The sequence below is a fragment of the Monosiga brevicollis genome, genomic scaffold (assembly GCF_000002865.3).
Source record: "Monosiga brevicollis MX1 MONBRscaffold_14 genomic scaffold, whole genome shotgun sequence".
Classification (NCBI taxonomy): domain Eukaryota; class Choanoflagellata; order Craspedida; family Salpingoecidae; genus Monosiga; species Monosiga brevicollis.
The window spans coordinates 135,249-156,203 of NW_001865051.1; the positions used below are offsets into that span (position 1 = coordinate 135,249).

General features: G+C 56.8%; 4 protein-coding genes across 4 annotated transcripts; 2 read left to right on the forward strand and 2 right to left on the reverse strand.

Annotated features, from left to right (window-relative positions):
• MONBRDRAFT_9129 (uncharacterized protein) lies at positions 1-6,525 on the forward strand (the record flags this gene model as incomplete). The annotated part of the gene is made up of 5 exons (XM_001746740.1): positions 1-445; positions 769-1,961; positions 2,090-3,724; positions 3,846-4,104; positions 4,457-6,525. The coding sequence occupies 5 exons, from the start codon at positions 1-3 to the stop codon at positions 6,523-6,525; spliced, it is 5,601 nt and encodes a 1,866-aa protein (XP_001746792.1).
• Positions 6,526-7,430: 905 nt separating this feature from the next.
• On the reverse strand, positions 7,431-9,176 carry MONBRDRAFT_9130 (uncharacterized protein; the record flags this gene model as incomplete). The annotated part of the gene is made up of 5 exons (XM_001746865.1): positions 7,431-7,614; positions 7,730-7,779; positions 7,907-7,968; positions 8,097-8,154; positions 8,265-9,176. The coding sequence occupies 5 exons, from the start codon at positions 9,174-9,176 to the stop codon at positions 7,431-7,433; spliced, it is 1,266 nt and encodes a 421-aa protein (XP_001746917.1).
• A 3,160-nt stretch (positions 9,177-12,336) lies between these two features.
• MONBRDRAFT_44293 (uncharacterized protein) lies at positions 12,337-16,524 on the forward strand (the record flags this gene model as incomplete). The annotated part of the gene is made up of 12 exons (XM_001746741.1): positions 12,337-12,421; positions 12,828-12,937; positions 13,023-13,212; positions 13,327-13,484; positions 13,591-13,836; positions 13,992-14,259; positions 14,376-14,421; positions 14,517-14,604; positions 14,729-14,893; positions 15,047-15,272; positions 15,416-15,722; positions 15,816-16,524. The coding sequence occupies 12 exons, from the start codon at positions 12,337-12,339 to the stop codon at positions 16,522-16,524; spliced, it is 2,598 nt and encodes an 865-aa protein (XP_001746793.1).
• Positions 16,525-16,662: 138 nt separating this feature from the next.
• Positions 16,663-20,823, reverse strand: MONBRDRAFT_9132 (uncharacterized protein; the record flags this gene model as incomplete). Its single annotated transcript, XM_001746866.1, has 5 exons — positions 16,663-18,929; positions 19,037-19,166; positions 19,220-19,432; positions 19,585-19,872; positions 20,002-20,823. The coding sequence occupies 5 exons, from the start codon at positions 20,821-20,823 to the stop codon at positions 16,663-16,665; spliced, it is 3,720 nt and encodes a 1,239-aa protein (XP_001746918.1).
• Between the last annotated feature and the right edge of the window lie 132 nt (positions 20,824-20,955).

The following is a 20,955-nucleotide window of genomic DNA, read 5'->3' on the forward strand; positions in this document are numbered from 1 at the left end:
ATGGCCAAAGGCTCGCCCAACTCCGATCCTGAGGCGCATGGTTCACCCCTTTGCACTCGTCACCATCGGTCCGAGCGCCCGCGGCCCGTCACCCTGAACCACTATCGGCATTCACAAAACTCGTTCGACCTAGAGCCTTCGTTGGGGATCCGGACAAACAAACGTGCCCCCGTCGCATCCGACACCAGACTTCGCCGAAACTCGTCTTGCCCCACCTTTGTCGCTGACTCGGGCCGCAGCAGCTTCTCTGACGGCCCAGCGCCCTTGTTGAGGCACACAGCAAAGCGGCATCTACCCCAGCACCGGCGACTGTCCTTCCCCTTTGAGCACACTGATTTACGCCGAGCCCGACGCGACGCTCTGGGTTGCACCGGATTCCCTTGCGCCAAAGCCCTGGGCTTCAAAGGCTATCAGAAATCATCGAGCGCCCCCGTGTCGCCACACAGTCAGTCATCTTGTCCCAATGTTCATCCCCTCCCCCTTTTTTCCTTCCCGTGGTGCACACCAACGCGCCGCCCTTTCAAGAGCGCTCAACCGCGGCCGTAACCTTGACGTCGCTTGCTCGCCGCAATTTTTTTTGTTGTTGTTGTTGTTGTTGACACTGTAGTGGACCGTTGCACCCAGCAGTCGGATGGCTGCACGCCCGCACTTCATGGTCAGTCAACCAAGCCTTGCTTCGCCCCTCGCTCGATATGCCTGACCTCGCGTTTGACTCCCTTACCAGCCCACCTCACGCTAAACGCCCGCCCCCGACCCTCATTCTGGTAGATACCTCACAAAGTGATGCCGAGTCTGGGTTTGGTGACTCTCGCGTGTCAAGCCGCCGGCCATCTGCAACCTCGTCCATAGCCACGCCAATCGTCCATGGCGAAGACTCAACGCGACCGCGATCCCGCGGCCGTGCGCGAGCCGGCACGTCCCCGTCCAAACCCAACCTGCATACCCTGGAAGTGTTGTGCGAGTACCAGACCGAGTCTGCCCCCGTGTCTCGCCATCCCGTTGCCCCGAACCAGGGCGTGGCTCCTCCAGGCTCTGACGACGGTAGGCACTTTTGCTCACTGACCCTTGTCCTTTGCCCCATCCTGTTCAACGCTGGTTCTCACGTTCTGCCTGCATTTGCCCATCCAATCGCCACAGAGCGGGAGCAAGACAAAGATACGCTACCCACGCCGGATGCACCGGCACAAACCAAACGTCCGGTCATGCAGAGGTCTCCCCAGCCCGTCCAAAGACGCCATGAAGCGCGGTCGACACCTTTGGTTTCGATAGATGACCATCCATGGGATCTACTCATGGCACAAAAACCAATTCCTAACAGCAAACGTGGAAGTAATTCAACCGATTCGTCGGCCTGGGAGGACCTGGATGTGGATCTTGAACTTGACATGGACTCCAACCGGGATGTAGACTCCAACGCCCTTCCCAAAGCGACCAAAGGCGGGGTGTCGCGGAAAAAAACTCACCGACTACGCCAGCGCGCTGTCTCAGACCCTGCCCGCCCCGTTCATGAGTATAAACCCTCGCCACACCCACTGTTGAAGCGTCGCTCGACCCGACTCTTCAAGCAGCTCGTGCTGACAGCCTCGAGCTCAACAGCATCCCTCATTCAGCGCACTGCTTCGCCCGAAGTCCAACCTGCGGCTGCCTCGCCAACGAGCCTTGATATTGACCCCGATTCAACGGCCAAGATCCGTCGCTTCCTGCAAGAAAAACACCGCCGAGCTACTCAGTTTCGCAAGCTAGCCACTTCACTGACTGCAGCCGCCTCCACCTGTGCGCAGCGCCGACAAACCAGTGCCGCTGACCTATGCGATGAGTTTCAGCAGACGCTGGCACGCGCCCGCCCTACCTCGCCGCGACAGGGCCTTCGGCGCACTCTAGGCCTGGGTGCACCCCGATCCATCAGTCCCCAAGAGCCCGAGCGCGTGCCCACCCCCACGTCTCCACTCGGCATCACTGTGGTATGCAGAGACCCAGTGTTCATGTGTGCTTTCGGTTGTTATAAAGCAGTGTCACTACTGAGTGCTTTCCCTTTTCCTGTGCCACCACTTCTCACCGGCGCCTGCCTTCCTGCCGCGCATTATCATAGCGCCGAGTCAAGAATTTGTCAGAACGGCGTCGTCAGCTCATCTCCACTCACACTATTCGCTCGCGCTTCATTCTTCTCGGGCCCCGCGGCTGTCAAAACGTGCCAGACGTGAGCCCCGGCATCGAGCGTCCTGGTCGCGCGGCATCAGTGTCCAATCTAGCACAGCGAGCGCAGTATGTAGCTGCGCCACTTGTACCAGACACCGCATCAGACACCGCATCAGACACTGCATCAGCCCCCGTGTGTCTCACGCCAAACTTTTGGTTCGGCACCTGTAGAAGCTATCGTGCAGTTGCACGTGCTCGCCGCATCAAGCGCTCATCTTCGCGGTCAAGCCGCAGCATCGAAGACTCAGAATGGGAAGATGATGAGATACAAGCGTCGCCACAACAGGTTCCTGAGCTCGAACCTGAGCCGGAGCTGGAACCCATTCCCAAACCCCTGCCCCGTCCCATGTCAGCACCACCTCGCCCGTTCACCGCCGATGCTCGCGACTTTCGCAACCAGTGCAGCCGGTTACTGCGCAACAACAGCACGACGGTAGACGCTGGCTCGCCTCGCTTGCATTCGATTCAGCACGTAGAAATAGAGCTCGCTCGCAATTCCAGTTACGCACAGGCCGTTCGTTTCCCGCGACCACTGTCCTTATACACGACGGCATCTGAGGATTTGTCCGATGAGGAAAGCTATCGGCCCTCCACGGCCACAAGCTTGTATCCATACCCCGGCCACGCCTCGTCCCCGCCTTCAACTAGCACCTTGGCACATCGGCGTCACAGTCTGTCAGCGCCGCCACCCTTTGGTATCAACGGCATGCCAATCCCCTCGGGCGCACGCGACGGCAATCTCGGGCGCGAATCACGCTTGCGGCGCTCCTCGGCGTTTGCTCATCACGAAGAGGAAACCATTTCAGAGCTTTTACTGCGCGGAACAGCCCGGCGACCAAGCTCCTTAGATGATCGTGCGAGCTGCCGCAGCTCATACGATTTGTCTGCTCTCGAACATCTTCGAGAGGACTTTCAGCCCGGGACCAGCACCCCGGATGACAACCGTCGTTCTGAGAACGGCTCTCGTGTTGACATGGCCTCCAACGTGGGCAGCGAGAACATGCGCGAGCTTATCTATCACATGGATGATGAGACCAACGATGCATTGATGGCCAGCCAAACAAACGCGTCACTCAACGCCAGCCCGCACTGGCAGCAATTTCAAAATTCTTCCATGGCCGAGAATGTATTGCGATGGACACCAGCCGATGACATAGACACACGGCGCCGACATTCGGCTGCCCATTCGCACCACTCTACGGGTCAGCTGTCATCATCGGCCGCCAGCACCGGCGAGTCGGACGAGCTCGGCCTTCTGCGGCGCAACGCACGCAAGCTTGTGGACTCACTCAATGCCCAGCTCGACGTGATGCAAAAGCACGGTCAATATGACCCTTTGGCAGTTGAAGCGTTTACGGCAAATCGTTTGGAAGATATGCAGGGTTTTGTGCAAAACTACTTGGATGACAACGTTGAAGTTGAGATGCAGGGCCTAATAGACGAGCTGGACCCCGATGGTTTGGGCTACATCCCACTTGAAACATTGCGGCGCTCCATGATTACCTCGGGTCGCTTTCGAAGCAGCGAGGTACGCTGCCGGGTTCATGGCCTTTGGTAAAACTTACAACTTTGACTCCAAAGGTGTCACAAACCCATTCACGCTGTGCTGTTGTGCTTGCACCCTGCCCCTTTGCACATTGACGCTGCAGGTTGATCTGATTTTGCGCTATGCTGAGCTGTCAGGCCCTGCCAACTCGATCCGCGCTTTGGAGTTGAAGCGCTTGCTGTATCGTCTGCTCCATGGGCGCCTCAATCCAGTGGGAATTCCGGGCTGGCTACCAGAGCCTCTGACGCCGCCCAGCCGGTTGCAGTCACGCCAATCCTCGGCGGGTCGCAACGCATCCAACCGCTCATCGGTGCGCAGTCGCCGTGCGTCTCGTCCTCTTGTTGCAACTCGTGGGCGCAACGGTACGTCGTGCAACATGCATTTAACACTCCCCCCCCCGCCATCTCTCATTGCCTTCAAGTTGCAACCGCAACTTGAGCACGCGATGCGGGCCTCCTGACCGTGATTTGTCGAGCTTAGACACCCTCCGTTTACACGTGCGCCAACCATCACCAACGACCGCACGGCCTCGCCTTGCCGGGTAAATCTTTGCATCAGGGTTATTTGAAGAGAAGTGGAGAGAGACCTTGTGTGCTAGCCGGTGACTTGCTCTGCTTTGTAACAGACGCGAAAGTGACTCGTCCACGTTTTGTTTGAGGTTTGTGTGTCACCTCACCGCACGTGTGCCCCATCGCAGTGGCCGTCGAAACTCAGGGCCACGGAGTCGCAATAGCTCGTTCGACCTGGGTCCCGGACTGGATGCGGTGCCTTTTGACCAACGGGCTGTCTCCGCTCAGCCATATATTCTGCGAGGCCCATCTGTACTCCCAGCCCTGCCTCCCCAGACCTGGTCGGAGGAGCGTCTGGACGAAGACGAGGCCGTACATGAAGCACGGCACCCTTTGACTCGCATTTCCCCTGGTCCTGGCAGTTCATCGGGACACTGCTCGCGCTCTCCCATACTGGCGACTTTATCGCGCATCTCATCATCATCGTTGCAACGTGAAGGCTCCTTGACCAACACCTGGCACCAACTTCCTGATTATGATGACAAGTCAGGCCGTGCTGAGCCCCAACAGACTGCACAATCCAACCCGACAAGCGATGGTATGCCCCTCGTCGATCGGATAGGAGGAACGACGACCATGCCCAACAACCACCCGACTACGAGCGACAGCGTCTTGGAACCCGATGCAGATGAGCACGTTGACAACACCTACGAGGCCAGTGATGAGGAGGACGATGAGGATGACGATGAGGAGGACATTGCGGCCCAAGCACTCGAGGGCTACAAAGCACCGGTACCCGTACCAATGCTAAACGTCGGTCCTGTGGCGTGGCCAGCGGACATGATCGATGACGAATCCAGCTTTGAGCGAAGCCCCAACATGTCGCGGGGTACTGAAGCTGCCTCCCCCAGCATGTCGCGCGCGGCATGGCATGCCATGCTTGCTGCCAAGGACATGCCTCGAAGTGATTCATGCGAGGGCATTGTGTATAGCGACGCCGAGTCGACTAGTACTGCGCGGCCCAGGCGATCTACCGTCCTACATAGTGACCGCAGCCGCCGCAGTACCGTGATGTTTGAACGGGCCTTGTCGCTGGGCCGTGCGTCATTACGCATGTCGCAGCGCTATGACAACATTGACAGCCAGGAAGGATCGCCACGGCCATCATCGCCGGCGATCGATTTAGTCAGCTCGCGCCTCAGCCTGAGCCACAGCATGAACGAACTCTACTCGGATGACGAGCCCTGCTCGCGCAAGATGTCCAGTGCCAGCCTCGAGAGCGTGCGCCGTCGCTCGCGCACGTCGTCCACCCTGCAAGAGTCTCTCTCAGCCCATGTACCCTTTGCGCAAGATGCCGCCATGGACATCGCGGAGGAGAGGTCATCAGACGGGTACATTGAAGTCGATAGCGAGGATCTGGACCCCAACACGTTGGACGGCGCGGACGATTGGGTCGAATGTGCAACCGCCACAGGAATCAAGCAGCCGAGCAACGGCCCGCCTACCCGGTCTGACATCGATCAGTCGTGGGTCGGCTATGATACATGCACTCAGAGTAGCCCGATGCATGACGTTGATGATGAAGACGTGGAAGGCATGGCTGAGGGCGTCCTGTACAGCAACGCGGGTGCGGTTCCGTCTCTGGGGCCACCGCCTTTCAACAAGGCTGCGGACACGGCGTCCTACCAGAAGATGCGGGGCGGTCGCGGCCACAATTCGCTGCAAGACTCAACCGACGAGAGCGACGATCAAATCTGCACCCGCCCGTTGGTCAACCGCAAGCTTCAGCGCCGACCGGCCACCCGGCGCCGGCCCACCACGTCCGGAGATAGCCCTGGGAACAAGTCAGGAACGAGCATCTCACCAGACGTTCACTCCATGTTGAGCAGTCCAATCGACCCGCTTCCATTTCGCTCCGGACCTTTGGAGATGATGCGTGCGCGTTCGCCCGAGGGTGGACGAGACCGGGCCCGCTCCTTTGACCACCACTCGACTACGCATCGCCAGTCTGACACGGCAGCGGACCCTGCATGCACAGCATGCAAGCCATTGCCAGTGGCCGGGCCTCGAGACTACGTGTTTACGGCAGCGCAGGCGCTCCGCGATCTCAACCAAGCACAGCGCCAACCGCCGGCCAACGTGGCCGTCCATCATCTGACACCAGGCGTTGCCACGGCGCGAGAGCAGGCCTCATGCTCAGCGCCTCGTGTCTTGGTAGCCCGGCTGATCCAGAACGGCCGGGGTGTGCGGTTTGAGCCGCAGACTGATGTTTGAATACTGTGATTTCCTGTTCAGATACTAATTTTATTTTTATGTGCAACGACTTGTTGTGTGTTTATAAATGTGGATGTCCTTGTTTTTATTTTATCCAGAGCCTTGTGCTTACCTGCTTCCAATAAAGAGCATGTGTATATGCGCGTGTGCAAGCCAGGCTTGACATTTGCAGGTGCTGCAGTTGGTTGCCAATCGGCTGCAGTAGAGTTGTCGTGTCCTTTCCGATTGATAATTGCCATTCAGCTAATATTATTATGATATTCCATTTGGTGATGTAACCTTTGCCATTGTGTGATGGTGTCAACGCTGGCAAGTGACGATGCGCGACGGCGCGCTTGAGTGTTTGACGATTGGCGCATCGTTTCATGCTTAAAGAGAATTTGTCATTAATTAGTGTGTGGTATGGCGGTTGGAGGTTGCACTGAAACACGACCAGATCATACAACCAGCAAGAACGAGCATTCAAGAGACGACCAGGACCAGCTCAGATCATCATCAAAGGCATACAAGAAGCAACAAGGAGAAAATAGTCAATATCAATCAAAACTCAAGCGAATTGCACAGAGCTGAGCACGGAGCGCCGTGTGCGCCAATGTGTCTTGACTCTGTGCAAAAGCGAATGAGGCAAAAAAAAATCAAAGCATGCAAATAGTGTTGCGGAAAAAAAAATCTGTTAAGCAAGAACACGAAGGACGACAAAAATACGACCGTGACCAACACGGGCGCTATAAAAACAAGTTTGCTGAGGGCATGTCCTATTTGCACTTTCTCATGCACGAGTTGCGACCCAAGCGCGAAGACAGCGCAGAGGCTTTGATCACGCAGTGATTCGAAGCCAGGAGAAAGGAAGAGCCCAGAGAAACTGCTGAAGCCGAGAGAGACTGCAGATTGTGGGCTGACCCCGCTTAGTGGAACCGCGTCATGTGGGCGCTGTCAGGGTGCACCATCATCTCGGTGAGCTTGTAGTCGTTGAGCTCGGCGCGAATGCGAATCTTGTCTTGGCCCGTGAGACGAGTCCAGGGCTTATCAGACTTGCGATCATACAGATCGCAGCCCCAGGTCAAGGAGACGTCGGTGTATGCCTCAAAGCTGTGACAGAAAAGAGCACGCAAGCACACAGGTTTTGATGTGAGAGGGAGATGGACAATGGCAATGCAGTTCTGGGCCAGACAGCAAGTGCGGTGGGTCAAGAAACACAACTCACTGGAGGATGCGGTTTGCCTTGAGCAAATCGACCGAAGCACGGCGGCTCAACTAAAAAATTCAGAGACAGCAAAAGCGTAACGTGGAAAGAATCGAATAAGAAATTGGAATGCCCAGACTCTGGGGTTGACGCGGTGACGATAGGACGAGGGGGGAGCAAGCAGGAAATGCGGCGCACCTGCTCCGTCAAGCTTTCCTCGATCTCACTACGGCGCTGGGCACGCTCAGAGTTTGATTCGGCTGTAGGTATAGCACGGGAGGGGATGACCAGCAGAGGATCAGATCCAGCGAAAGAAATTGGTAGCCTCAAGGAGTCGGGCACGCGCGACCACATGGGAGGGGGGAAGGGGCCAGGAGTCGGGTCGTACCATGAAGAATGTTGCGCTGAGTGAGCGCCTCTGAATCTGAACGCAAAGAAAGCTTACGCTGTTGTGAAGACGAGCAGGAGGGTGAAGGTGAGGGGTGTGGGGAGGAAAAAAAAAAAGCTAGTGAGTGGGTAAGGGGGCAATGGTCAACCAAGCTGCGGTGTGACGTACGCGCAGGGCAATGCGAATGTCGAGCTTGTGGTCTTGAGGATCGGCATCAATCTTGTCTTGAAGACGGGCACGGCGTTCACGAAGGACTTCAAGGGAGTCGCGACGCTTGCGGGCTGGTTGAGCATCACTGGTTTGAACAAATCCAACCGAGGAGGCAGCGGCTTCTGGGGAGGGGCGAGTGTCGAGGCGGGCTTCAAGCTGGACACTCTGGGCCACGAGATTAGCGGAGAGGCGGCGGTGGCGTCGGAAGGGGTTGTTGCCGCGGCGGAGGGAGGACATGAATTTGGGGGCTGAGCGGGGGGTGTTTTGGTCGGAGCTGGACATGGCTTCGGCGCTGGCACAGAGACTGTCGACCACGATGGCCTTGCAAATGGCGCAGTTGTTGATGAGGCTGGGGTTGCTCTCGGACCGGTGGGCTTGGCAGCGCAGCTCGCTGGATTGTTCCATTTGGGGGAGCGCCGAGGATGAGTTGGAGCGGGTGAAGAGGGAGGTGACGCGTTTGGTGAGGCGTTTGACGGGGCCTTTGGAGGCGGTCCGGGGCATGCTCTCGCGCAAGGAGGAGGTGCGTGGGAGGCTGCTAAGCTTTTGGGACAGGGCCTGGCTCTGCAATTGGTCTTGGCTCTGTTGTTGCTGCTGCTTGTCTTGGTTGTGGCGCTTGCGCATAGCAGTTGAATCCGAGTAGGCTCGGGGGCGCATCGTCGCCGCAATTCGATTGATGACTGAAAGAGAGCTTGAGGTGGCTGGCTTGGGACTGTCGCTGGCAGGCGGGGTCGAAGGGGTGCGGCTGCTTCTGCTCTTGCTCAGCCGAGACTTGATGCTCGAGTAGGATGAAGCAGGGCTGGACTGCTTGGTGGCAGCGGTGAAGGTGGGTGACACCAGCTGGGAAGAAGAAAGTGTCGCCTCCATCATCATGATTCGCTACCTGTTTCCCACGGTCGGGAAGCAGGGAGAGAAGCAGAAGAAGAAGAAGAAGAAGAAGACAAGAAGAAGGGCAGGGTTGCCTGGGGGATCAAAAGGTTTCTTTTCGGTCAAAGGCAAACCGGTTGGGAGAGGCCGTTTGGGGTTCGGGGGAGGTTCTACGCAGGTGACATAAAAGAGAGAGAGAGAGGAGGGAGAGATGTGAGAGAGAGCCAGTTTGAGAGAACTTGATGATGAGGTTGGCGCCAACCATGTCTGCGGGGTGTGTGTGTGCGCACGGGGGCGAGGGGACGGGAGGGTAACAAACCTGACGATGATAGAAAAACTGTGGCAGGGCTGTGAGCGCGATCAAGAGTCTCCGGGAGCCAAGATTGAGACAATGTACCAAGCACAGCAAAAGCAAAAGCAAGGCCACACAGAGAGAGAGCGAGAGAGAGCACACGCGCGAGCGCCAGCTCGAGAAAATGCCGAATCATAGGAAAAAAAAAAGGATTGCGCGCTCTTTTTGTGTGTGCGAGCGCGCGTGTGTGAGTGTGAGTGAAGTAGTTGTGGTTATAAGAAGATGTGGATGGGTTTGAATTGATGGTCTTGACACGACGCAGTTGGGGGCTTGGCTGCTGGGTGGCTTGGGTGTGGCTCTGGTTGGCGAGCACGGGTTTGATGCTGTCTCTGATTTGGCTGGAAAAGGCAAGGGGTGTATTGTTTTTTCCGATCACAACATCTCTTCATCTCTGGGGTAGAAAGTGTCAGGGAGCATGGGCCTTTTGTGGTGGGTCAACAGATTCTTGTATGTTGTATGTTTATGAACATATCGGCGTTCGGGAGAAGCGTGTTGTGGGTTCTGGCCGAGACTTGCAGACGAGAACGAAGAACACGAAGAACCATGAAGGGCCTGACGGCAGTAATAGCTGTGGGCAGCAAGGGAAGTTGATGCAGTGGTTTAAGGACTTTGTGCGTTGCCGTTTGGCTGCAAGACTGGTTTGGTGATGGGGGTTGCGAAGTGGTTTGGGTTTTACAGATGCTACCCACAGAGTGGATGTGCGCCATGGGTGGTCGGGTCAGGTGTGAGATATGCAAGCCAGGCCCACACAACTTCATGATGTCCGCTACAACGCACACAGCGATGCGCTGACAACTCTCTCCCCCGGTGAACCCCAAGTCCCCCCTTCCACCTTGTCATCCGTTCGTGAGGGCTGCTCATGACTGACTGAATGACTGACTGACGAGCAGCTGAGAGAAGCTGGGGCTCAGGCCAGCAATGGCAGTGACTGGTTTTGTAGCTTTGTGGAGGAACAGTCTCAATGTTACGACGCAAAAGTTTGGAGTCCATCTCGATCTCTCACGACTGTCAGCCCAGACAAACCTTTGTCCATTAAAATGTTTGTCTGGTTGGCATGTGCTTCGCCAGTGCATGTGCCGGCCATGGACGGAATTCACTCACAGCACAAAACACGCTCTCCCTCCCCCTTTGCCTTGCGTCCTCTTTTCTTCCTGATCTGTTATTGCTTCTCTCATGGATCGCAGGCGTGTGGCGTGGTAGTGCTCCAGGCTCCGGTTGGGTGTTGGTGTACACAGCCCAGGCTCGGTCTCGATCTGCGTTGCACCGGGCTGACGCACGTGGGACCTGCCATACAGACAAACTCTAAACTAGGTCCACGCCCCGCCCCAAGCATACCATGTCGTGCCGTCATTGGTGCTTGCCACTGCCTTGGGGCTCAACGCGTTTGTTCATGTTCGTCCATGTGCCTTAGCTCAGGGGGACTTGGGGCTCTATCGCTTGCCCCTGTGGTGCTGGTCACTCCTCCAGATCCTGCGGAGAAAGGAGCGCTGTCTTTCTCCTCTACTATGCAAGTCATTGTCCCCGTCCTCTCCCCTCTGCTGTTGATCCCCAACCCTAACCCAATGCCCACCGTCAGATGAAAGAGACACGCATGACGAGTCTGCCCCAATTCGTCTTCGACTGCATCAAGCCCCGGTCCTGAGGGTTGGACCGCCGCTGGTCATTGACGTGCACGTAGCGCTTCGTTTGCACAGCCCACCAATGCTCGCTTTGGCCTTTGCGCAATGCTGATCACAAAAAAAAAACACATCCTGTAAACCGTGAATGCCTCTCCGTCTTCTGCCTTCTGCAAGGTCGCCAACAACAGGCCACAGCTGAACGGTGCAACTTCAGCCGTTTCTTTGTTTGCGGGTGCTGACGGCTGGGGAAAAGCGTGACTCGATTCCGTCTGGCCGGCATTTCGTCTGAAACGGGCGACAATGTTGGCGCGTCCAAAGGTCTTGGGGATGTAATTATCTTGAACAAGAGCCCCGCGCCGCCGGACACCATGCCTTCTTTGTACAGTAGGCTCATCAAGTCGCAAATTCCGCGAGTCGAGTCAAAGCCGCAGAAAGAGGAAAGAGGCAGAGACGCAGGACCAGGACCCTGACATCAGCCTCACCCAAGATCAGGCCAGAACGCGTTCATCAGACGCATGCTCCTCGGAAGCGGGACATTCTGATCAAGGCCAAATTGACGCAAACGTGTTTACCGTCTCCCAAGCACAACCAACGTTGACTTGAGAACACGAAGACAGTGAACAACTCGTTTTACGCGGAGACGAGGGGACTGGGAGACTGGGGGAGACTTGAAAGGAGCGCCAATTGGACACACACACACACACACACACACACACACACACACACACACACACACACACACACACACACACACTCGAACTCATCAACGATCTGTCGTCCGGGTGTGTACGGCAGCTGGCACGTTTCTGCCGAGTTCTTGGGCGTCGGCTTCACCTCGGCTGGCTGGTGGAGACGTTCCTTGAACGAGCTGCAACTGGAGGGTCGGGAGTCTCAAGTTCTTCTCCTCTGTCTGACTCGGCATTCGTCGTGATACGCTGGTCTTGAGTCAAAAAGTTGAACGTCTCAAGCGGTGGCACGGGCGCGCGACGCTTCTCCCCGTGCCAGCGCATCCAGGCCGACGTGAGACACGGGATTGGGTGCGTTGCAGACTTGTTCAATCAGCAACGCCTGACTGACGCTGCCCTCGCTCCGAGCGGCACGCCGTGCCATCACGGTGGACCGAGCTCGTCGGTCACCGGCTGGACGCTGCCCTGCACACTGCATACCCTCGAGAGAGGTGTGACACCAGAGCATCATGGGCTGCGCGCAAAGCCAACCCATCAGCGAATCTGGCAACAACAATCATGGCGATGCACCAAATTTGAGCATCAAGGATGTAGGTACAACCATCCGGCGATCAAGGCTGACAAAAGCCCGTCTGCTCCGTGTGGCCCCGCCCCTTTTTATTTTTTCCAATTCTTTTTCCAGTCAGGCTGCACTCACCACGACCCTTGTGCCTGTTCAAAAATACCTTGCCGTGAATGCGGATGCTCAGATGGCCTTTGCGCGCCCTACTTCGACGGAAACGGCACACGCCGCCCGACCACCGTTCGTTTCCTTTGCACCGTGGCTCGCTCCCTGCATTCCGCAAGGCATCCCACTGCGCTTGCACCTCATATTAACCTTGTCCCGTCCTGATGCTCAGACTTCCGCCGTTGCCCACATCACCGGCGCCGACCGACAACGTCGTTGTTGCTTTGTATCATTATGAATCGCGTACTGATGACGACCTCTCCTTTCGCAAAGGTGACGAGATGGCAGTGACAGATGACGGCGATGGCGACTGGTGGCAGGCTCGCCATTTGACAACAGGACAAGTCGGCTACATCCCCTCCAACTTTGTGGCCAAAGTCCAGGTGGGTCACGTGTAGGCCACATCTGATCTGGCATTTGTGCGGCCCGTGCGTACTAGCCTGCTCACCGACCCGTGACCAACTATAGAGCCTGGACTCCAACGACTGGTTTCACGGCCAAATCAAACGTGCTGAAGCCGACAAGGCCCTCATGACCATTGGGTCACATGGTAGCTTCCTCATCCGTAGCAGTGAATCACAGCCAGGAGAATATTCCCTGAGCTTACGCAGCGGGGACAACATCAAGCACTACCGGATTCGCAAACTAGATGCTGGGGGTTGGTCCTTCCACCGACCTCTCACTCTCGCCTCATTGTCACTCCTCCTATTCTTCCCCTCTCGCCATCGGTGAGAACGCTGATCACTCACTTTGGCTTGCGCCGGTATCGCAGGCTTCTACATTGTCACGCGCCTGCCCTTCAACTCGCTCCCTGAGCTGGTGCAGCACTATGGGCAAGATGCAGATGGTCTGGCAGCGCCCCTGTTGCGTCCATGTGGCAAGCTCGATTCACCCACCACGGCGGGGCTGTCAGCCTCTACCAAGGACGAAGTGAGGCCTCATTGCTCGAGATGCTTTTGCGCGCATGATGAAAGAGAAAGTGACCTTTGAATGCCAACTCATGTGTTTGGGGCGCTTGGGACGTGCGTCGTTGCAGTGGGAAATTCCTCGCTCGTCAATCGCACTCCAACAGCGCCTCGGCTCGGGTCAATTCGGTGACGTGTGGCAAGGCACCTGGAACAACAAGACAGCAGTGGCCGTGAAAACCCTCAAGCCGGGCACCATGAGCGAGAAGGAGTTTCTGGCCGAAGCAGCGGTCATGAAGCGTCTCCGGCACCCCAAGCTAATTCAGCTCTATGCTGTGTGCACCGACGGTGAACCCATTTACATCGTCACCGAACTGGTTTGTTTCCAAATGCTTGGAGCGCTTGCAGTTGTCCGCCATGGACATGTACAGACGCTGCGCTATTGTTTTCCTTTTTTTTTTTTTTTTTTTTTTTTTGTCTGATCAAGTTGAACTGCTTTTCCCTTGTTTGTGCTCGTGCGAGGCGTTTTTAGATGGCCAACGGTAGCTTGTTGGACTACCTTCAGGAAAATGGCCACTCTTTGCGTATGCCATTGCTGGTGGACATGGGCGCTCAAGTGGCGGCCGGTATGGCCTACTTGGAAGCTCAAAACTTTGTACACCGGGATTTGGCCGCACGCAACGTGCTCGTGGGCCAGTCCAATGTGGTCAAAGTTGGTGACTTTGGCCTCTCGCGCATCTTGGCCGCTGACAGCGAGTATACCGCACGTGAGGGAGCCAAGTTCCCAATCAAGTGGACAGGTTGGTCTTACCAACCCCGATCTGCTAGTCCCTGTGGCAACTGACACAGCCGTCATTGTGCCACGCCGTTCTAATACCCGCTTTTGATGCTCCACGCATGCCTCGTCGACTTTCAGCTCCCGAGGCTGCAACCATGAGCAAATTTTCCATCAAGTCTGACGTGTAGGTCCCCCACCCCCCGCCCAATGCTGGCTTCATATGGTGTCAGCACACGACCTCACCCGCTTTGCTTGACCTTTCCGCTTCATCTGCCGTAGGTGGAGCTTTGGCATCCTGCTGTACGAGCTGGTGACGTATGGTCGCATCCCGTACCCGGGCATGACCAACATGGAGGTGCTGCAACAGGTTCGTCTGGCACATGGCAGTCCAATGCCTGGGAACTTGCATCAGAAAACGTAGTGCTACCACCCTGCCCCACGCATGCGTAGCACTGACTGTCTTTTGCATCACCACGTTGCGCCCCCTTCAGCTGGAGCGCGGCTATCGAATGCCATGCCCACCAGGAACGCCCGATGCACTCTATGTCATCATGCGCGAGTGCTGGATTGAAGAGCCTTCTGAGCGCCCCACTTTTGAGAATCTGCTCTGGCGCATGGAAGAGTTTTTTGCCACCTCTGATGCCAATTATAACGAGGTTGCGCCCTAGATCTGATGAACGGTCATTCACGGCTGCTTTTTGGTTGCGGCAGAGTCGCCGCGACGTTGATCCCGCGAATTGCATCTCGCAAAGTATGACCAGAAGAAATGATTATCAGATTCATGGCCTAGTCACTCAAGCCATGCGCAGACCCAAGCCCCCAAAACACGCGCGTTTATGCACACATTCAACAAACATGAGCCACTTGTATGCACGATCGAGCCGCTCTCGCTCTCTCTCTCTCTCTCTCTCTCTCTCTCTCTCTCTCTCTCTCTCTCTCTCTCCTCTCTCTCTCTCTCTCGCTTTCCCTCTCACTCTTTCTCTTACGCTTTCTCTTTCGCTCTCTCTCTCTCTCTCTCTCTCTCTCTCTCTCTCGGTTTCCCTCTCACTCTTTCTCTTACGCTTTCTCTTTCGCTTTCTCTCTCTCTCTCTCTCTCTCTCTCTCTCTCTCTCTCTCTCTCTCTCTCTCTCTCTCTCTCTCTCTCTCTCTCTCTCTCTCCTCATCTCTCTCTGTGGTAGTTGTGCTTTTCCTTTGTGTCATTGCTCTTTACTTTTCTCAAACCAATTCTCTCTCTCTCTCTCTCTCTCTCCTCATCTCTCTTTTGCGCATTTGTTTTGTGGTTCTTGTGGTTCTCTGCTACTCTGGCTCCTGCTCCAGCTCCTGCTCCGGCTCCTTCGTGATTTATCATTGTGTGCTAGGTGACTCGATGGTGGGGGTTTGGCGATCGAGCTTGCAAAGAGTCTATCAACGTGCTTGTGTGATAAGACCATTGTCCCTGCGCACCCGCCTCATGTCCGGCAAGATTCACTCAGAGCCCTGCGAGCGGTGAGAGCCTTGGCCCGCTTCGCTTGCCTTTTAGACCACATCCACTGTCCCGGAGAAGCCTGCTCATGGATAACACCCCCCACGCTCCTCTAGCAATGCCCCTCACATTGCCAAGATTTTGGCTGGCACGCTTCAGGCACCGGCTGCCCAAGACCAGCTGCTTGATGTCTTGGAAGTATCCTCTGGTTCAGGGCAGCATGCCGACTACATGACGACTCACTACCCCTGGCTCCGCTGGCAGCCCTCTGACTGCTTCGACGTCTATATGAAAAGGTCTGCTGCAGCTGGGCCGTTTAACCCACCCTCTGCTCGCTGCATCGTCTTTGGAGTTGAGCTAACCCACACACCCCGTCGTCTGCTTCGATGCGCTCCCAACAGCATCACGCTCTACCAAGCTGCGAGCCCGGCCGGCGCCGAGGGTCGCTTCCTACCTCCACGGCACCTGGACATGCTTGAGCCAACCCCTGATGATTTGCCAACCGCCCACTACGATGCTGTCTTCAATGCCAACATGATCCACATCTCACCGTCTGGCACTTTGCCTGGATTGGCGCGTACCGCCGCGCACGCCCTCAAGCCGTCAGGCTTTCTCATCATGTATGGACCCTACGCCTTTGGCGGCAAGCTTGAGCCCCAGTCCAACCGTGACTTTGACGCCTCGCTTCGCTCCCGCGACCCGGCTTGGGGCATCCGCAACTTTGAGGATGTGGTCCAAAGCATGGCCGATGTGCATTTGAGCTTTGTAGAACGCCACGCCCTTCCCGCCAACAATCACGTTCTCATCTTTCAAAAGGCAGCTTGATCATGCTCAAGGGCCATGCAGCGCAAGGCCGCCATCAATTACAATGTCATATCGCATTATAGCATCAGCCCAATCAAAATCTGTTCAATGGACTCACACCTTTCGCGTGCTGGAACCGCATCAGTGCGGGCCCGTGTCTCAAGCCTTGCGCTCATACAACACAGGAAAATGACCAGGTGGGACCTGGCCCACGGGACCTTCACCCAGCTGCCCCAGAGCATCATCGTATAACGTTGACCAAGCCAAGCTGCAGTTCCAGAACTGAGGATTAAAGTTGGCAAAGCGTGCGTGACCAGGGCCCGAGACCCGGTACAAGGCCGGCGGTAGCTGCGGAAAGCCAATCGGGTAGTGGTCGAGGTATGACGGGGGCTCGGCCAAGCCTCCTGTTCCGTAGGACACAAAGTTGGAGACGTTGCGGACCCATATGACAGGACCAGCACCCGCCTGCTCGCTCTTGCAACCCACCACCAGGACATCCTGCGAATCGCGGAACTCAGTATATGCGCCATAACTCCCGTGTTCGCCATTCAGCTGATACACCTTGAACGGGGCTACAGCGCCCAGGACGGTCAGTTTCCGCCCTGCCGAAACGTTAGCGCCGCCGCCGTTGCGTGCGCCATCCTCCTGGAAGAAAACGTGGTGTCGAACCTCAGGATTGGGCCCGTAAGCCAGCCCCTGGCTCCAGGGCGCGTTCGGCCTTTCAAAGAAGCGCGCCGCACATCGTGGATTAAAAAACCATGAGCCGCACACGGCAATGCGCGTTTGCCAAGTCTGTCGCAACGAAAAGTAGGAAGAGTCCAGGTGGCCCATCTCAGGTGCACCGCGCGGGGAATGAATGACCCAGTGGCTGGTGCGACTGTTGTTGAGGGGCACCGTGACAGTCATGGCACTCCATGCACCAATGATGATGGCCGAGCTGGTTGAATTGCCCCCTCCTCGAGCAGCGCCCAACTCAAAAAGCACCACAGGGGTCGCGGCCTGTGGGTCGTCTGGGTTCTGAATGTCCGACGCGTTGGGATATTGCGGTCCGCTCACGGAGACATCAGCCACCAACAACGTAAGGTGACGTGCCAGCCCGACGAGGGCCACCCCGTTGGGAATGCGGAGTGATTGAGAGATGCGATACACGCCGCGGGGCACAAAGACGGTCACGACTTGTTTCACCGGCATAGTGGGGGTACGGTACATGGCTGCAGCGTCGTCTATTGCGGCTTGAATGGCGGCGCTGGCGTCAGCTGTACCATCATTCGGGGCCACGTAGGGCGGCCGCAGCACATTAATGACCGTTTGACCAACAAAGGGGCCGGGATAGCGCGCGTTATCGCCCCAGCCGTGCTGATCCAACAAGGAGTTGAGTGTTGGCAGTGCACCCAATGGCTCGACGTGCTGCAGGGGCACCACATGATCCATAAAAGTGCCATTGAGGAGGGCGGCAATCGAGGGCCCGCATGTATAGGACAGATTACCGGGATTGATGGCCAGTTGGCGGATGAGCGTGGCTGGCTGCCCTGCACCAACAGGCAACGATACGTTGTGCAAGGGCACTTGGTGTGGATCGTAGATGGCCAAAGCTGGCGCAAACGTGCTGTGGACGACAACATTTTCAAGATAGAGGCCAGAGTCAGTCGTCAGGGCCGGCGCAAACGAGGCCGAGTTGGCTTGAGCCTTGGCGGTGCAGACATTGGACCTCTCTTCCATATCAAAGAATCCATCGCGGATAGACAGCGCGCCAGCCAAGGCGGGGTTGGTTGGTTGACCGGCAACGAAAGAGCGCAGGACACAGCCAGCGGGAAAAGCCTTGAAGATGCTGGCACGGCTCGAGACCACACCTGGAATACCGGGGCGCATGCGCGTGTACAAGCCTGCGATGGAAAGGGGGCCAACACCGGCATGGAGGAGACCAGCGCAGGTGCTGTTGTAGAGCCGTACATTGCTGAGAGTGGCAGAGGGCTGGGTCAAAATCGCATCGAGCCCGAATTGAGCCCCAACGACTGTGAGGTTGGAATGCGCTCCACCCGAGCCACTGCCACCCGACAAGCCAGCATAAGCATCGGATGCTGCGCGCACCATAATGTCCTCCATACTGCTACCCTGCGCACCACGTAAACGAACACCCATCGCTGCTGGGTTGTGACTGTCAATGATGATGTCAAGGGACTGGACGACCGCACTCATAAGAATGTTGGGCTGCAAGTGTCCATTGCAGTTGACGTTGGAAACATTGAGCAAGGCCGAGGCCAGTCCAGGCGCCTGAAATGCACTTTGGTTTGCTGGCAACCATAGCGTGGCTCGACCCGGTCGCGGAAGGTGGTTGTAGAGGAAATCAACGGCATGCGCGTCCGAGGCCAGCACCTCGCCCTGGATCTTGAAAGTGCTGAACCGGCTCCAGCAATAGTTGGAGGAACCTGCGCGCCCAAGGTTCATGAGGTGCGAATGAGCAAGAGAGGGGGGAGATGGGCTGTGTAGTAAAACTTCAGAAGACAAGAGAGCGCATCGAGTGTCTGCTGCTTACTGTTGAAGCACACGTCACCCCCCACTGCCATCCGAGGATACTGAAGGGCCTTCAGCTGGGATGTGACCTGCAGGCATAGGCCGTATTGAGCCAAGAAATGGCAAACGTGCCAAAAATAAGGAGAATCAGCCTGTTGAGAAAAGAGCTGGACATTGTAGGTCGTCTGGCTGCGATGCAGCTCACCTTGTACACGCCGACGGGCAGAAGGACGGTGAGATAATTGTGGCGGGCAAAGTCAAGCGCTGCCTGAAGGCGGGCTGTCATGTCAGACTGGCCCGTGTGATCGACACAAAAGGGATGATCCGTCACATTGAGCACTCCCTCGCTTGCACGAGCTCCGAGGGCTTGATTGTGGTAGGCACCTAACTCACCCAGGTCCCAGGCCAGCGTGCCAATCTGCCAGCCGATATGAGCAGGCATTGCGAGCGTCAGTCAAACGGAGTCGTGTCATTCGGATTCAAGTGATTCGCTTTCACGAAGCTGTCTGTGTTTCTTGCGGGGAATTGGGGCAGGATACTCATGCAAAGTCTGAGTGATGGTGGGCAGACCTGATCGGAAATGGGGGCGAGCACGCCGGGCGCCGTTTTATCCGGCAGCGCAGAGGTCACGATTAGGCTCTTCAAAGTCGACAAGCTGGTTGAGGCTCCAAGGAACAGCAGATTGCTCTCGCCAATGCCAATGCCGTAGCCATCGCGATCGTGAAAATCAAGCTGATGGGTGCTGTTGAGTAGGAATAATTGCCCTGTGGACCCACATGTCACATTGGCTTGAATGTTGAAGGGTCCGGCGTAGACAGTGGCGTGAAGCGAGCCTGTGCAGGGCGCATCCAAGGAGGTCTATTGGATGACATTCTCACACAGAGGCATGAGCATGGGAGTTTATGAATGAGCAGCATGAAGCCCTACCTGGGCAACACAAGAGATCGGTAGCGCCGAGCCTGTGCTACGAGGGTGATGCAAACATACCGACTGCCAGGAGACGAGAGGGCCAGAACGAAAGCGTCGGCTCACGACGGCAAGAGTGGTCCCGTTAATGAGCAAAGCTACAAGCGGCCGACCATCGTCGCCGGCGATTGGCGTAATTCCAGGATAATCTGGGCCTTGAGGGCGAGGCGTCGGCTCGAGATAGTGCGCGGGAGGCTGCCAGCCCAGTTGGGCCATGGACGAGGCGTTGGCAGCAACCCAGCCGAGGAGCACGGGGGCAGTCAGTGTGACCCAGGTTGTGTTAAGATGCAGCGGGCTGCGAAAGAAACTCCAGGTACGGCCGGGGTAGGGTCGGCTTTCGTAGCCACATGGGTCTGCTTTGGGGCTCAGGCTCGGCCGCGGAGCTTCGGGTAGAGCGAGTGGGCAGGCGAGGGGGGTCCACGCATCATAGAGGAAGGAATTTGAGGGGCCAGGACCTTGGCTGAGGAGGACCTGTCCTCCAAGATGGCGCACGGGACGCGCTTCACGAACGACCTGAAAGCGAAGGTGTTGGGTGCCATTGAAAACGACGATGTCTGCGAGGGACTGGCCGGAGCAGGCGGATCCGCAGGCAAAGACGGTGGCCAGCCCCTGTACGATGCAGCCCGCCTCGGAGCTTGGGGCTGCAGCAATTTTTAGGCTGGCGTTGGAGGGCACAAACGTCAGGGAGACTGCGCCTGGTGCGGTACAGGGAAAGGCCGGCGTTTGATCGGCAGTGTCGACGCTGGTGGCCCAGAGGAGCGCAAATGGTGGATCGATCGCCGCATCCAGCAGTGGCCACGTCGCACCCAACACCAGCAACAAGACCTGGTACGGACACCCCATGATCAGCCCGCCTTCTTTTGCTGCCTAGCCCCAGCAACGTGCCTTTAATCGCGGTGGAAGGCACTGCCGAACTTGCGAGCCGTCGACACGAACTCGCGGTCAACGTCCGCAGACAGGACACGAGCAAAACAT